General features: G+C 42.0%; 1 protein-coding gene across 3 annotated transcripts in view; it reads left to right on the forward strand.

Annotated features, from left to right (window-relative positions):
• ACVR2A (activin A receptor type 2A) overlaps positions 1-15,689 on the forward strand; it is a 110,022-nt gene that overhangs the window by 22,285 nt on the left and 72,048 nt on the right. For 2 of the 3 annotated variants that reach the window (XM_074967311.1, XM_074967313.1), the window contains exon 2: positions 5,564-5,680. The exons of the other annotated variant lie outside the window; for it this stretch is intronic. In XM_074967311.1, coding sequence (XP_074823412.1) covers positions 5,564-5,680 — 117 coding nt within the window. The remainder of the gene's footprint in view (positions 1-5,563; positions 5,681-15,689) is intronic. 3 annotated transcript variants of the gene reach the window in all.

Genomic DNA, 15,689 nt, shown 5'->3' on the forward strand with positions numbered 1-15,689 from the left:
GCAATCTTCTTTCTTGGATTTTCTGTAACCGTTTTACTTCTTGCCCTAGCTGTTTTCTTATCACTTCATGTTTTATTTATTTAGAATACAAAACAAAATGGGGATGCATTGTCACAGTAAATGAACAGAGTTTCTCCTTGTCCATATTGATTCACAAAAATTAAAGGAAAGATTGAATTACTTTGAAGACGCTTCTGAAGAAAAGTGCTAGCTTGTCAAGGCCTCATAGTAGTTCTGTGGGTCTTAATACATGCCAGATGTCTCCTGTTTCTCCTAGTGCAGAGGCACAGCTTTAAAAAAATGTCCAGTTCCAATATTCATCTTCCCACCTGGGTTACAAACTAAAGGGTGAGTGATCTTCTTTTAGAGTACAGACAGCAAGGAGAGTTAGGGCAGGTCTACATTTAAAACACTGCTCTAGCACTTCAGTGAAGATGCTACTACACCAACAGGAGAGCTTCTCCTGTTGGCATAGTATCAGAGGGGTAGCTGTGATAGTCTGGACCTGTAAAAGCAGCAAAGAGTCCCGTGGCACCTTACAGACTAACCGACGTATTGGCGCATAAGCTTTCGTGGGTGAATACCCACTTTGTCTCCTGTTGGCATAGTTAATCCACCTCCACAAGAGGTGGTAACTATGTAACGGACAATACCTCCCATCGACATAGCACTGTCCAGACCGGGGTTAAGTCGGTATAACTGTGTCACTCAGGGGTGTGGATTTTTCATATCCCTGAACAACGTAATTATACTGATTGTAAGTTTATAGTGTGGAGCTGACCTTAGCTCTCAACAGGGACATAGGCTTTTTTCACCTATGAAACTTCATTCTTAGGCTGGCATGTAAAACCTCCTTCAAGACTGAAGTTCTAACATATTATGTGGAAGAATGCTTATCAAGAATAGTTGGCTTGGCCCAAAATACTATGGAGTAGGCACCTTAGGCCTGGCCTACAATCGGCAGTTTTACTGTCATAGCAATGCCTGGTAGGACCCCATACCAACATAACTGTGCTGTCAAAAGCCCTAGTATCAATGCAGATGTACCAGCAAAGAGAAAATCCTTTTGCCAGTATAACTTTTTTCTTTTTTGGGGGGGGGAAAGTAGTTGAAGCTATACCGACAAGAGTTCCTTTGCTAAAATAAGCTGCATTTCCACTGAAGGGCTGCCAATATATATCTATACTGGCAAAACCTTTTAATTATCGACACATTCTCAGAGACACTTTGGAGGGAGAACAGTCCATGTAAGATCTGATTGATTGACTTGGCAATTTATACTAAAAAAACAAAACAACCGTCCCCCCAAAAAACTCCAGTTTGCTACTCTGTAGATAAACAAAATATTGATGACTCGGTGAGAAACATGTTGCTCCTTATAAGGGCAGTAGTCTCTTTGTTGTTTGTTGTACCAAGTCAGTTTCCATTGGCTTGTCATGGAGTTGGGTATGTTGTAACTGGTTTACCCTGTGTATCTTACCTATCTTTTATATACATGAGTGTATTTTTAAACCAAGATAGACTTTAATTACATGCAGGCAACTCAAGGAAATCAGCCAAGTCACACCAAGCAGCCACCCAGGGACATCTACCTTCATTGCTGTCTCTCTAGGTCTTCAACTGTCCTGCCAGCTACCACAGAACCTCCTTTTTATGGCTGCCATATCACTCTCTCTATTCTTGAGCCAGAAAAGTAGTAGAAGTTTCATTGCTATAGTAATCACACTGTCCTCTGCTGATGTATTAGTGCTCAGCCAATTCAGTACAGTGTGTGAATTGTGGAATAAACTTTTGCACTACTGGCTATATGAGCAGTAGTGTTTTTCAAAGACTCAGTGCTCTTAGTACCCAGTGCACTTTTTAGTTTATATATGGAGATAGATATTTGAATCCCATCAGTTAAACTGCATAATGGAGAGTAACCAGCTGGTAATTGGGGATCATACTGAAGATACAGAAACAAAGAGAGGCTTTTGGGTATTGTTATGGGAAGAATTCTTCATATTTTCTTAACATGAAGCTTGTTCTCTTTACTCTGTAGTTTAAAATGTTTGGAAGCTTAAAGGTCAAATGTTTAAGATCATTTTTAACAAGTGCATATTAGAGATTACAGTTCTTTAGAGTACCAGCTGGTGGGGTGACCACAGGACTTGCAATTAGTTGTTCGCTGCTGCCTGATGAGCTGAATTACAAAGTCATGATTGTCAATTCTGAATTAGAGTACTGAAATATTTATAAATGCATTTGCCAGATGAAACATTAAACTTGCAATTGGAAATGAACTGGCATTGCATTAATATATTAAGATGGCTTTAATGTGGCATTGTTTTGTAATATCCTTGTAGAAGGATGAAAATACTTTTTTTCCTCCTTCCCTTCTCCAATCTTTTTTCTTGTTATGAAGGCTTTTTTTTCTGACTAGATTGCTCTAACATGTATTTTTGTCCATTAGCCTCATCGCTGAAGTTACTCCATCTTGGAGAAGTAATGTTTAACTGTAGCTACAGAGCAGCTTTATAAGTAATATTAATAATACCTAGTTCTTATAGTAAACATGAAATCACTTCTCTGTCAGTCTAATAGTGTTAAGGATTAGTTGATATATATATTTTTAACCTTATGTAACACAAGAATGATTTATCAAAGCTTCAGGTAACATCACAATCTGAAATATTTTAGTCTGTTGCCTACTTGAAAGTGTAATACATGGACTTCGTAATCTGACTCTTTCTCCCTTGATTGGCTTATTTTCTGACTGAAAAGATGCTTTGTATGCTTTGATATTGACCATTTAGATTTTAACTAAATATTACATTAATATCTCATTTGGGGTACTTGGTTTTTCTGTTTTTACTTGAAGCAGTCGTATATTTCAGTTGTCACTCCACACTAAATAAGGATGAAGTCTGAGGTAGTATAATACAGCCAAATACCTCCAAAACCAGAAAACATATCTTGGAACTATTCAGGGTTACAGAATGTAGAGTTTAAGTCCAAAAAAACCCATAACTTAGTAGCAGGGGAGGAACAAAGACCTCATCAGTCTCTTAATTCTTTATAGACAGTTGTGCATTGGGGAAAAGTAGACACTGATGAAAATAAATGGATTCCAACCACTTCTTTGGAGGACTTTTTTTTTTTTTTTTTTGGTATTAAACTAGCAAGCAAAAAAACCTCAGTTTATTGACAGCACTGAATTAGGTCTGAATTTAGGGCGACTAAACTTCCTGTCTTTTACGGAGGCATTGATGTCACTGTTTAGTTTTACAAGTGTTTGTAGTGCATGCCCATGAATGTTCTATCACGCAAAGTATCTCCTCTTTAAATAAATAGAAAAATAAAAATTGTCCTTTCATATACGCTTAAGAAACTGCTCGTGGTGCTTTAAAAATTCAGACCCTTATACACCACACACACCCAGATTGCCAAAGGTAAGTGCCACAAATTTAAATAAACATGAAGTGTACAAACTATTTTTTCCACTTATCTTCTGTTGTCTTCACTCATGACAAACATTTTGGTAAAGCATATATAAAATTTCCCAATCTGTATCTCTAATGAAAGTGCAGTTTTTAACACCAAACTAAACACATGGGAAAACAGGATCCTAAAGAACAGTAAATACTGGAATGGAACATCCAGTAAACATTTTAGGACCAGTACTTCAAGTTGTCTCAGATCTGGTTGGTAATTTAACTTAGCTGTACATTCCAATTTTTTATTTGAGAAACTGCATGAAATTGTTTATTATACAAGACTTTAGAGCTACTAATGTTCAGGCTTGTCTGCACTCTGAGTGCAGTGGAAAAACATAAGACCAGTTTGCTCAAAAGTTATGCATGTCTTATTCATGTTAATGACTTTTTTCCAATACATCTCGTAGCAGATATGAGTCAAATTTGATCAGACAGCTAATGTCTTTATTTGTTTACTAACTAACTAGACTTGCTGCTCTCTGTCCAATGGGACCTTCACCATAGTGCAAGTCTCATAGAGACTCTAATTTATTTACTCAACTTTTAAATTTAGCGGACTTGAAGCTTAGAAATCATTCTTTTCTTGTGTTGTTTGTACAGTTTACTTGATTGAAAACAGTTACTTGGTATAAAAATGACTATAGAAAAATGTTAAGTTCTGAAAGCAGAAATGATAGAGGACTTCACTGTTTCTGTTAATTCCTCTTTATCCAACGCTTTTTTCCTCTGTCTGTGCTTGAATTGAGGGTTATGTTTCTCCTGTAGTAATGGATGACCTTGCAGAAAGTTAAACCAGTACATAAAGATATGTTTGAGTGAAGTGTCATTAACTAATGAAGGGGTGGGAGTGCCTGAATTCTAGCCGTAGCAAGCAAGTTAGTGAAGGAAAAACACTGTGGTGGGTTTTGTTTTGTTTTAGTTTTTTTTTTTTTTTTAAACAAACTGCTTTGTTTTAAATATAGTCAGTGCTTTTACAGACATTAAACTTTTTGCCACCTGTTCAGGAGTAGCTGATGGTACCCTAGTTTTTACAGTAATGGTAATAAAAAATGGTTTTTACCTCTTATGCTCAAAGCCATATAGCAAGTCAGTGGCAGAGTTCCCGTGCAGACTACATATCAGCAATGGCTATTCCTTTTATTTCCCCCCTAGCTGCTGTTGTCCTGCTCTGTGTCCACCACTTCTTTTTTTTAGTTGTGGCAGGGTTAAATACGTAGTGTCTAGGAAGACCTTTTTTCCCAGCTGATGTAACAATTTTATGGGCTAAATTTTGGACTTAACGTGCTTAAATGTTCAATTTTTAGTTAATATTGAAAAATGTACAGTTTTTATATAATGGCGTTATAATAAATGTGTTTTGCTTTAAAAGGGTATTCAACAATGTGTTTATTCAGTGTCCTTTACCATCAGTCTCCTACAGAAGGAATACCACAAAGCTTTCATTTTCTACCTGCATACTTCTCTTCCAGGAAACATTTTTTTTTTCTCCTTTTTCCTGTCTTCCCCACCTTGTTAATCTAAGAGTTAACTAAACGTACATATTGAGAAGTAACTTTGATTTTCAGACTTCTACTAATGTGTCCACAATGAGACAGTTTGAGAACCTTTGCCCCACAAGTAAAGCTTTGCTAAATTATTCAGAGGATTTTTGTCTCTAATTTTGTTCCAACAAATGGGGTATGTGTTTTTCCCCCCCCCTTTTCCTTAACAGATAAAGACAGGGACAATTAAAGTCCTTGACAATATTGCCTCTATGAAAGAGAATGCTGACTGACTGCTGTTTTTTCTGATAGCAGCAGTTAGACTTACTCAATACTTGCTCTTAAACAAAATCTTGTCTTTGCTTTTATGTTTGGCTTGAGAGTTAATGTTTTGGACATCCAAAGTGTAGCTTTGTTTACTATGAAGTAGCAGGTCTTGTGTAGATGAACAGTTAGTGCGTGACAAGCTGGCATGTGAAGCTACAGTGCATTAACATGCTGCCCATGAACTTCCATGTGGACCCTGCTACCGCACATTAAGTGTCTTCATCTGCATTGACCTACTCACATTTCAAAGAGTGTTCTTGTACTATGCTTCTTTTTCAGTTTTTCCAAGTATATATCGGACTGGAGGCACGCACCACCACGTGGAGAAAGGAACCACTACCATATGCAATCCCATGGTTATGCCTATACTTCTCAGCAAGCCCTCAGATAAACTTGGTAGTTGACTTCTTTGCTTGACCTTTATGTTGTGTTCCTGTTCTATTCACCAGTGGCATGTGTTAGTGAGTTCTTAAGTAGTCCCAAAATGGTGATTTGAGACAAAACTATCCTTTTTTGGTGGAAAAGGACTTGTCCATATAGAAATTAATTACTATGTAGTAGAACCTTGGAGTTTACAGACACCTCGGGAATGGAGGTTGTTTGTAACTCTGAACAAAGCACAGTTCGGGCTCCAGATCTAACAGCTGACATGCCAGGCCATGCTTCAGCAGTAGTTGAGCTCCCTCCTCAGCTCCAGTCGGCAGCATCTTTCAAGCTTGTCCACTTTCCAGCCGCGTGCGTGTGTGTGTGTGTGTGTGTATGTAAACAGTACATCTCCCTGCTGGCTCCAGCTGCCTTGGGCTGGCAGCCCCAGTGTTGTCGTCTTTTACTATAGCTGTAAGTGGCTGCCCTGCTTGTGGGGGTGGCATTGGGAACAGGCAGCCTAGATGTGTCTACCTTTAAGATGCAATACAAGCACAGCACATTATTTGCCCTTTTTGTCTCTGCTGCGTGATTGGTTACTGCCGGTTTTTACATGGTGTCCAGCTGACTTGTCAGTCTGTAACTCTGTTCATATATTTGAGGTTCTACTGTACCATTCTAATTATTAATGTTGGCTGTACTTAAGGCAGTGTGATTTATTCACATCCAAAGGGGAAGACACTACTTCTAGAAATGCTTTGTATATGATGAAACTGAGATAATACTAATGACTTCAGGAGTAAACACATCTGTTAGTTATTACACTATATTTCCAGGAAAGAAAGATTGAGATTGCAGTAATTGGACTTAATGCCACGAAGGCTTATGCTCTAGAGACTAAAAATTTATTAAGGTGCCACAAGTACTCCTGTTCTTTTGTCTCAAAGAAGTAGCTTTACATTGTGGTGATCCTCTGTGTGCTGTTGTTTCAGAGTAGTAATCTGACTATAAGATCCCTTGGGTTAATGCCTTGGATATTTTCTGTGATACTGTGTGGGTTCACTGCAGCCTCTTATTGATTTTTTTTTTTTAGATTCTTGTTCTGGAATGGATTAGCTCACTTCAGGGTTTACTTGCTCCTAGATGTTAATCTTGTGGACCTTTCTTTACCAAATCAGTTTACATTAAAAGATGGCAGTGAAAGAGACCTTGTCACCCTTCCTACTAATCTAAAAGGAAATATTTATTACATGTCATTTGTGTCAGTCTGAAACTTGCTGCCCCACAGGTATTATTGAGTTTAGTAAATTTCAAAATTTGGGTTGGATACTGTTAAGGAAAAAATGCACCTACAGATGCAATAAAATTTCAAGAACTATCATTTTGTCAGGGCATAAAGTGATCACTAAATACTTAGGAAGAAACTTACGCAATATATGATGGAGAATTAGGAGCATTAGGGTGAGTTATACGTCTTCTCTGAAGCCTTTGTCATTGGTGACTGACAGAGGATACAGGATTAGATGACAGAATTCTCATTGGAACAGATTTTGTATTAGAGTTGATGATCTTGATGTAGTCTCCAAAGTATAACCCTTGGATCTGAAAAATATGAACTAGATCCTACAACACGAATTTGAGGAATAGTCAACAAAGTGAAAAACCTTCTGTAACTTCTATATGACTGACTTGCCCTCTGTATTCTCCTCTTCCCAACCTTAACAAAAGTATCTGAGGTATCACATTTTCTTCTAACACTAGTTTTGTCTGTGGTAACTCCAGAAAGGCAGAAGTACTACCAGGGTAGAAGTTTTACATTTTGGTATTCGTTTATTCCTCTTATTACCACACAAGTCAGTGGATGTAGTATTTTCTTTCCCCTCAACTCTTTTTAGTTTTGGAAAGAAAACTAATTATTTTGTCTCTCTACTGTGTTCCCTCCTTTACAGCAGAAGGCTCTCTGGTGTACTCTCATTACTTGCCTCCACGATCCCTTTTCAACTACGTCTGTCTTTCTGCAACACTTCTGAGATGCTCAGGGCCTCCTTACTTCTTTTCTGGTGTCCTTTAAATGTCTGCAAAACAGCCTCCAAGAACAATCAGTCAAATTACAATTCTTTCTCCATTTGTCACACACTTCCTAATTCTTTGAGCGTAATTGTCCTCCTTGTTGCATGCTTAAGCAAGTATGAAACCACCCTCCACCACCACCAAGACCTGCTTTCTAGCCTGTCAAGGAAACGTGATCCTGAGTGTTTGATAGTGTGGGATGACTGTCCTGCCAGTGTCCAAGCAGTAACTTTCATGAAAGGGAATTCTTATTTGAACCAGCTTATATTTACCGATCCTGCTCCCCACTCAGAATCTAAGATGAATAATTTTGGAAGAGTAATGGAGGACAGTAGCATGGCTGCTTTTTCCCAGAACAATGCACTTTGGGAATGGAGCCCAGAGTTCTCTTATTCCTCTAGTATTCTGTATTGTATCTGTACTTTTAACACAAGGTTTCCAAAACAGTTATTCTCTCTGGTTCTGTGGCCACTCTCATTGATGTGATCTGTAGAAAGCAGTGTTCCCTCAGATGGATTTTTGAGATTTTAGTAATGGACTCTCTAAAATTTCTCTGCTCAGTGCATTCATAATAGGGCTATACATTTTTTTTTTAATTATTTTTATTTTTTAAGACCTAGCCCTTCTCTGGGATTCTATGAGCCATATTCCAGTGCCCTCAGATACTTCATTTTATAGCCCCACCTTGCCTGTGGCACAGGGGCATGTTGAGGTAAGGGCTAAAGTTCCAAGTTCTTCTTGGCTGCAGATCAATCGAAAGAGGCTGTGAGGAGACTGGAACTGCCCTAATTTCTTCTGGGCCCACCAAAGTGGCCAAGAATCTTGGAGGCACAGAGGTGGCTTAAAGCCCCATTGTGGGGCCCTGCCCTGCTTGGATAGTTTATTCTGTGCTATTGAGAGGCTCATTGCAGAATCTAGCCTTATAGTTGAGGAACTATTTGAGGTACTGACTGTCTTCATTCATGTGTGTACTAGTCCTATCCTCCTGGGGCCCCATTCCTGAATAGTGCATCTGGGCCCTACTGTAATATAAATATTATTATGCTCATGCCTGGTACTAATTTAGGCTGGGAGCTTAAATTCAGATCTTTGTTAGACACTAAAAATCATGGTCTTAATAAACACTGAATTTGTCTCCTAACAATCTGTAACTTACTAACCTGCCTTTGTCCAAGGACTGCAGAAGTGTTAACTGCTCACTTCACTTTGAATTGTTTCTTACAAAATAACTCCTTGTGCTAAATGATTTGTTCCACCTGGTATTTAGCTGTGGCATTTCCCAGACCTTAAGGTCTGGTCTACTCTACAGAGTTAAGTTGATGCAAGGCAGCTTATGTCAACGTAACTGGAAGTGTCTATACTTAAATTTGGCTCCTGCTGACCTAACTGCCCAGCTACGCCAACTTAATAGCTCCACCCCACGAGCAACGTAGAATCAAGGTCAATGTAGTTAGATTGACGCAGTGTCAGGGTAGTACTGCATTGCTTACATCAACTGTTACTGGCTTTCAGGAGCCGTTCCACGCTGACAGTACAATTGATGCAAGCACTCCTGGTGAGTATGCATGCCACCAACACAAGGACCAAAGTGTAGTCGCACACAAGTGGTGTAATTACTGTAGCAGTTGTATGGTGACAAAAATTAAGTAAACTTAATTTTCTAGTGTGAATTAGAAAGCTTGTCCCTTACCAGCAGAAGTTGGTCCATTGAAAGATATTACCTCACCACCTTGTCTCACTACTTTTTATAGCAGATATTAAGTATTGGCCATCTGTCTTTTATTATGGAGAATCCTCACTGCTGGAACTATAGGAAATCCATAGTAGTTAGTGCAAAATGTTTTACAATATGAAATTGCTATCTGTCCAAGGCCTTTAGAGAACTTTACAAGCATTAATAAGAGAGAGACTCAACTTCAGTCAGAGGTAAAATTTGATCTAGAGTCTGCATATGTCAGGGAAAGAAAACTGAGGAGTGCCTTAACAAGGAATATAGGAATGATCCTTCCGGATCAGACCAGTGATCCAACGAGTCATCATAGAATATCAGGGTTGGAAGGGACCTCAGGAGATCCCTCAAAGCAGGATCAATCCCCAACTAAATCATCCCAGCCAGGGCTTTGTCAAGCCTGACCTTAAAAAATCTAAGGAAGGAGATTCCACCACCTCCCTAGGTAACGCATTCCAGTGTTTCACCACCTTCCTAGTGAAAAAGCTTTTCCTAATATCCAACCTAAACCTCCCCCACTGCAACTTCAGACCATTACTCCTCGTTCTGTCGTCTATCACTGAACAGTCTAGATCCATCCTCTTTGGAACCCCCTTTCGGGTAGTTGAAAGCAGTTATCAAATCCCCCCTCATTCTTTTCTTCCGCAGACTAGACATCCCCAGTTCCCTCAGCCTCTCCTCATATGTCTTGTGTTCCAGTCCCCTAATCATTTTTGTTGCCCTCCGCTGGACGTTTTCCAATTTTTCCACATCCCTCTTTTAGTGTGGGGCCCAAAACTGGACACAGTACTCCAGATGAGGCCTCACCAATGTCGAATAGAGGGGAACGATCACGTCCCTCGATCTGCTGGCAATGCCCCTACATATACATCCCCAAATGCCATTGGCCTTGGCAACAAGGGCACACTCTTGACTCATATCCAGCTTCTCATCCACTGTAACCCCTAGGTCCTCTTCTGCAGAACTGCTGCCTAGCCATTCGGTCCTTAGTTTGTAGCGGTGCATGGGATTCTTCCATCCTAAGTGCAGGACTCTGCACTTGTCACTGTTGAACCTCATCAGATTTCTAGGGGCAGAGCTCTTCTTGACCTGCTGCTCACAAACCGGGAAGAATTAGTAGGGGAAGCAAAAGTGGATGGAAACCTGGGAGGCAGTGACCATGAGATGGTCGAGTTCAGGATCCTGACACAAGGAGGAAAGGAAAGCAGCAGAATACGGACCCTGGACTTCAGAAAAGCAGACTTTGACTCCCTCAGGGAACTGATGGGCAAGATCCCCTGGGAGAATAACATGAGGGGGAAAGGAGTCCAGGAGACCTGGCTTTATTTTAAAGAATCCTTATTGAGGTTACAGGGACAAACCATCCCGATGTGTAGAAAGAATAGTAAATATGGCAGGCGACCAGCTTGGCTTAACAGTGAAATCCTTGCTGATCTTGAACACAAAAAAGAAGCTTACAAGAAGTGGAAGATTGGACAAATGACCAGGGAGGAGTATAAAAATATTGCTCGGGCATGCAGGAGTGAAATCAGGAAGGCCAAATCACATCTTGAGTTGCAGCTAGCAAGAGATGTTAAGAGTAACAAGAAGGGTTTCTTCAGGTATGTTGGCAACAAGAAGAAAGTCAAGGAAAGTGTGGGCCCCTTATTGAATGAGAGAGGCAACCTAGTGACAGAGGATGTGGAAAAAGCTAATGTACTCAATGCTTTTTTTGCCTCTGTCTTCACGAACAAGGTCCGCTCCCAGACTACTGCACTGGGCAGCACAGCATGGGGAGGAGGTGACCAGCCCTCTGTGGAGAAAGAAGTGGTTTGGGACTATTTAGAAAAGCTGGACGTGCACAAGTCCATGGGGCCGGATGTGCTGTATCCGAGAATGCTAAAGGGGTTGGCAGATGTGATTGCAGAGCCATTGGCCATTATCTTTGAAAACTCGTGGTGATCCGGGGAAGTCCTGGACGACTGGAAAAAGGGTCATGTAGTACCCATCTTTTAAAAAGGGAAGAAGGAGGATCCTGGGAACTACAGGCCAGTCAGCCTCACCTCAGTCCCTGGAAAAATCATGGAGCAGGTCCTCAAGGAATCAATTCTGAAGCACTTAGAGGAGAGGAAAGTGATCAGGAACAGTCAGCATGGATTCACCAAGGGCAATTCATGCCTGACTAATCTAATTGCCTTCTATGATGAGATAACTGGCTCTGTGGATGAAGGGAAAGCAGTGGACGTGTTGTTCCTTGACTTTAGCAAAGCTTTTGACACTGTCTCCCACAGTATTCTTGCCAGCAAGTTAAAGAAGTATGGGCTGGATGAATGCACTATAAGGTGGATAGAAAGTTGGCTAGATTGTCGGGCTCAACGGGTAGTGATCAATGGCTCCATGTCTAGTTGGCAGCCGGTATCAAGTGGAATGCCCCAAGGGTCAGTCCTTGGGCCAGTTTTAATCTTCATTAATGATCTGGAGGATGGTGTGGATTGCACCCTCAGCAATTTTGCAGATGACACTGAACTGGGAGGAGAGGTAGATACGCTGGAGGGTAGGGATAGGATTCAGAGGGCCTTAGACAAATTCAAGGATTGGGCTAAAAGAATCATAGAACCATAGAATATCAGGGTTGGAAGGGACCTCAGGAGGTCATCTAGTCCAACTCCCTGCTCAAAGCAGGACCGATCCCCAATTAAATCATCCCAGCCAGGGCTTTGTCAAGCCTGACCTTAAAAACTTCTAAGGAAGGAGATTCCACCACCTCCCTAGGTAACGCATTCCAGTGTTTCACCACCCTCCTAGTGAAAAAACTTTTCCTAATATCCAACCTCAACCTCCCCCACTGCAACTTGAGACCATTACTCCTTGTCCTGTCATCTGCTACCACTGAGAATAGTCTAGATCCATCCTCTTTGGAACCACCTTTCAGGTAGTTGAAAGCAGCTATCAAATCCCCCCTCATTCTTCTCCTCTGTAGACTAAACAATCCCAGTTCCCTCAGCCTCTCCTCATAAGTCATGTGTTCCAGTCCCCTAATCATTTTTGTTGCCCTCCAGAGGGCTGTCCGAAGGTCTGTAAATGCCCCTTCTGCTGCGTCGGTCCACTTTACCATGTCTGGACCTCGAAACTTCACCAGGTCCTTTAGGGGACTTGCCCTAGTGGTGAATTGGGGAATAAACCGTTGGTAGTAGCCTACCACGCCTAGGAATGCATGGACCCGCTTCTTTAAAATACAGCCAGCTCTCCTGGACTCCTTTCCCCCTCATGTTGTTCTCCCAGGGGATCCTGCCCATCAGTTCCCTAAGGGAGTCAGTCTGCTTTTCTGAAGTCCAGGGTCCGTATTCTGCTGCTCTCCTTTCTTCCCTGTGTCAGGATCCTGAACTCGACCATCTCATGGTCACTGCCTCCCAGGTTCCCATCCACTTTTGCTTCCCCTACTAATTCTTCCCCGTTTGTGAGCAGCAGGTCAAGAAGAGGTCTGCCCCTAGTTGGTTCCTCCAGCACTTGCACCAGGAAATTGTCCCCTACCCTTTCCAAAAACTTCCTGGATTGTTTATGCACCGCTGTATTGCTCTCCCAGCAGTTATCAGGGTGATTTGAAGTCTCCCATGAGAACCAGGGCCTGCGATCTAGTAACTTCTGTGAATTGCCGGAAGAAAGCCTCGTCGTCTTTGGCGGGATGGAGGGAGGGAGCAGTACCAAGGTGTTCGTACTGAGGCATCTTCCTTTTGTCAGTCCTCCTGTTCTTACTCTTTGGCCATGGTTAGTTATCATTTGCTGTTTTTAAGCTTTTTTGAGAGCTTAGAGGAAAGGGAGGAAGTGCTCCTTTGAGAAACAGAAGGCCTTTTCCTCTGATCAAAGAGCAAGCCAGTTGATGACTTTATATACCAAAAGTCCTGGATCTGTTGTCAAGACTTACCTTGATACATTTTGCCATGTCTGTCTAGCTTTAAGCTATCGATTCAGAGGCACTGAGGAATCTCAAGGCCTGCCTCTGCCTTTTTGTGGATTTGTCAATGTGTTTTCCTGAAAACTTGTTCCTGCTCACCAATAAACTCGCAGAAGAACTCTGTGGGTACTGTTCTAGAGTAAGCAGTTACAAACCAACCATAGTCTCATTGTCACCCTACTTAAGGGCAAAAAGCTTTTGGTCAAGACTGGCATGATGAAAAGATGCCCTTATCGGAGCCAAAGAAATCTTCCTTCTCTTCCCCCTTCTGGGATTGCTCCAACTCCCACTGGTTTCCTAACAGGTGTTGTAAGACACTGTTCTGGATGTTCTACCACCCGACTTCCCCCAGGAACAGAAGTAAGCTGGTAGAGTCTGCCAAAGTTTTAACCTCAAGGAAGGAGGCTGCCTCCTTTTCTTTTTTGGGTGCATGTATAGTAACAGCCTCCTTGATCCATTGTTAGAGTTTGAAATTGGGATCATATAAAACTTCTAACACTTGAGCTCAAGGAGCAAGTAGCTTCGCTGGCTAGTATGTGTTACTCTGGGTCCTATGCAAGGAGAGTCCGTTTCCAGCTAAGGCCAGGGTCAATCATATCTTGCAAATTCATCAATATAAATACTAGCTTTTTTCTGCACGGAAGGGCCAGGAAGCAGCACTAAGTCTACAAGCAGCAGGCAGATTTATTTCCATGAGTACATTCAACACTTCCTTAGAGCAGCTTCATTGATTTCTCCTATCTTCCAGAACTTGGGTTCGCAGGCATGGGGGAGGACGGGACTCAACCTTGGAATGTTAACTTAATTCTAAATGCTGTCACCAAAGTACACCTCTGCCTTTTCCTTCCTCCCCACTCCCCAATAACTTCTGCCTTGGTGAGAAGTGTCTCAGAATTCTGCTATATCTAGAATGTTGCTTCCATGTCCCAGGGTTAAGTCCTTATTCTACAGATAAGTGAAGAATAGTGATACTGTTGTATCCATTAGAGCAGTGGTTCTCAAAGCTGGTCTGCTGCTTGTTCAGGGAAAGCCCCTGGAGGGCCGGACCGGTTTGTTTACCTCTCGTGTCCGCAGGTTCGGCCGATCGCGGTTCACCACTCCAGGCCAATGGGGGCTGCGGGAAGCGGCGCGGGCCAAGGGATGTGCTGGCCGCCCTTCCAGCAGCCCCAATTAGCCTGGAGCGGCGAACCGCGGCCAGTAGGAGCCGCGATTGGCTGAACCTGCGGATGCGGCAGGTAAACAAACCGGTCTGGCCCGCCAGGGGCTTTCCCTGAACAAGCGGCAGACCGGCTTTGAGAACCACTGCATTAGAGGGACTAGCTAACAAATTAGATTTTGAGCACCAAACACACAGCTCTGTAGACCTCACATTATCCTTCTGAAGATTTGATGATCCCTTCATCCTCAATTTCCTGGCTTCAAAGGGCCAGAAGGCTTCAAAGTCCTCACGCTCCAACCCAGCCATCTGAAAACTTAGAGGCCTTTGGAGGTTTTTCCCTCTTTTCAAGAGGCAGAGCTTATTCTCTAAAGGCAACAGTAACATCCTGAGCAGAGAGTCTCCATTGTAAAAAGGAGGGCGGCTGGTGGGGAAGGATATCTATGTAGGAATAAATTCTACAAGATAGATTTTGGTGTCCTTTTTGATGCATGCTTTGGTAGAAGGATCCTGCAGGTAGTAATGTTTAGAAAGCTGAGTAAAGTCTCTATATAACTAAACATAAATTAAGAGTTATTTAGGTTGCAAAGGTAAGCATCATAAGTTAGGAAATGATAGTTTTATAGCAGAGGTTCCAAAACTGGATTGTGACTGCATCGGCAAAGGTGGTTGCAGCAATCCCTAGGGTGTGGAGGATGCCAATTTGTCCCACACAGCATGACCTCATGCACATGGTATGTATGAGGTCACACTGCACGGGGATGCCATTTTGCTTTACAAAATGGGATTCTCCACACAGCTTGACCTCGCATGCACCATACATACAAGGTCATGCTGTGTGGAGAATGCACAGCATGACATCACACACGGTCCACGTGCAAGGTCACACTGTATGAAGGACACCATTATGCTCATCAGAATAGCATCATTGCTGCTGGGGTCCTGGGAAGGAAATAAATTATTAAAATTGGGTCATGTTGGCAAAAAGTTTGGGAACTGCTGTTTTATGGTTATCTGTGCCACCTTATTTCTGCTCCTTGTGCATATACATTCTGGCAGCAGGAGAAATTGGCTGCTAGTCCCATGTGCTTGCCAGGAAGAGGTCGGCTTTTTTCTTTGTTCACTACTCCCTCTAACTGCTGCCTAGTACCCTCCC

The sequence above is a fragment of the Natator depressus genome, chromosome 11 (genome assembly GCF_965152275.1).
Source record: "Natator depressus isolate rNatDep1 chromosome 11, rNatDep2.hap1, whole genome shotgun sequence".
Lineage (NCBI taxonomy): Eukaryota > Metazoa > Chordata > Testudines > Cheloniidae > Natator > Natator depressus.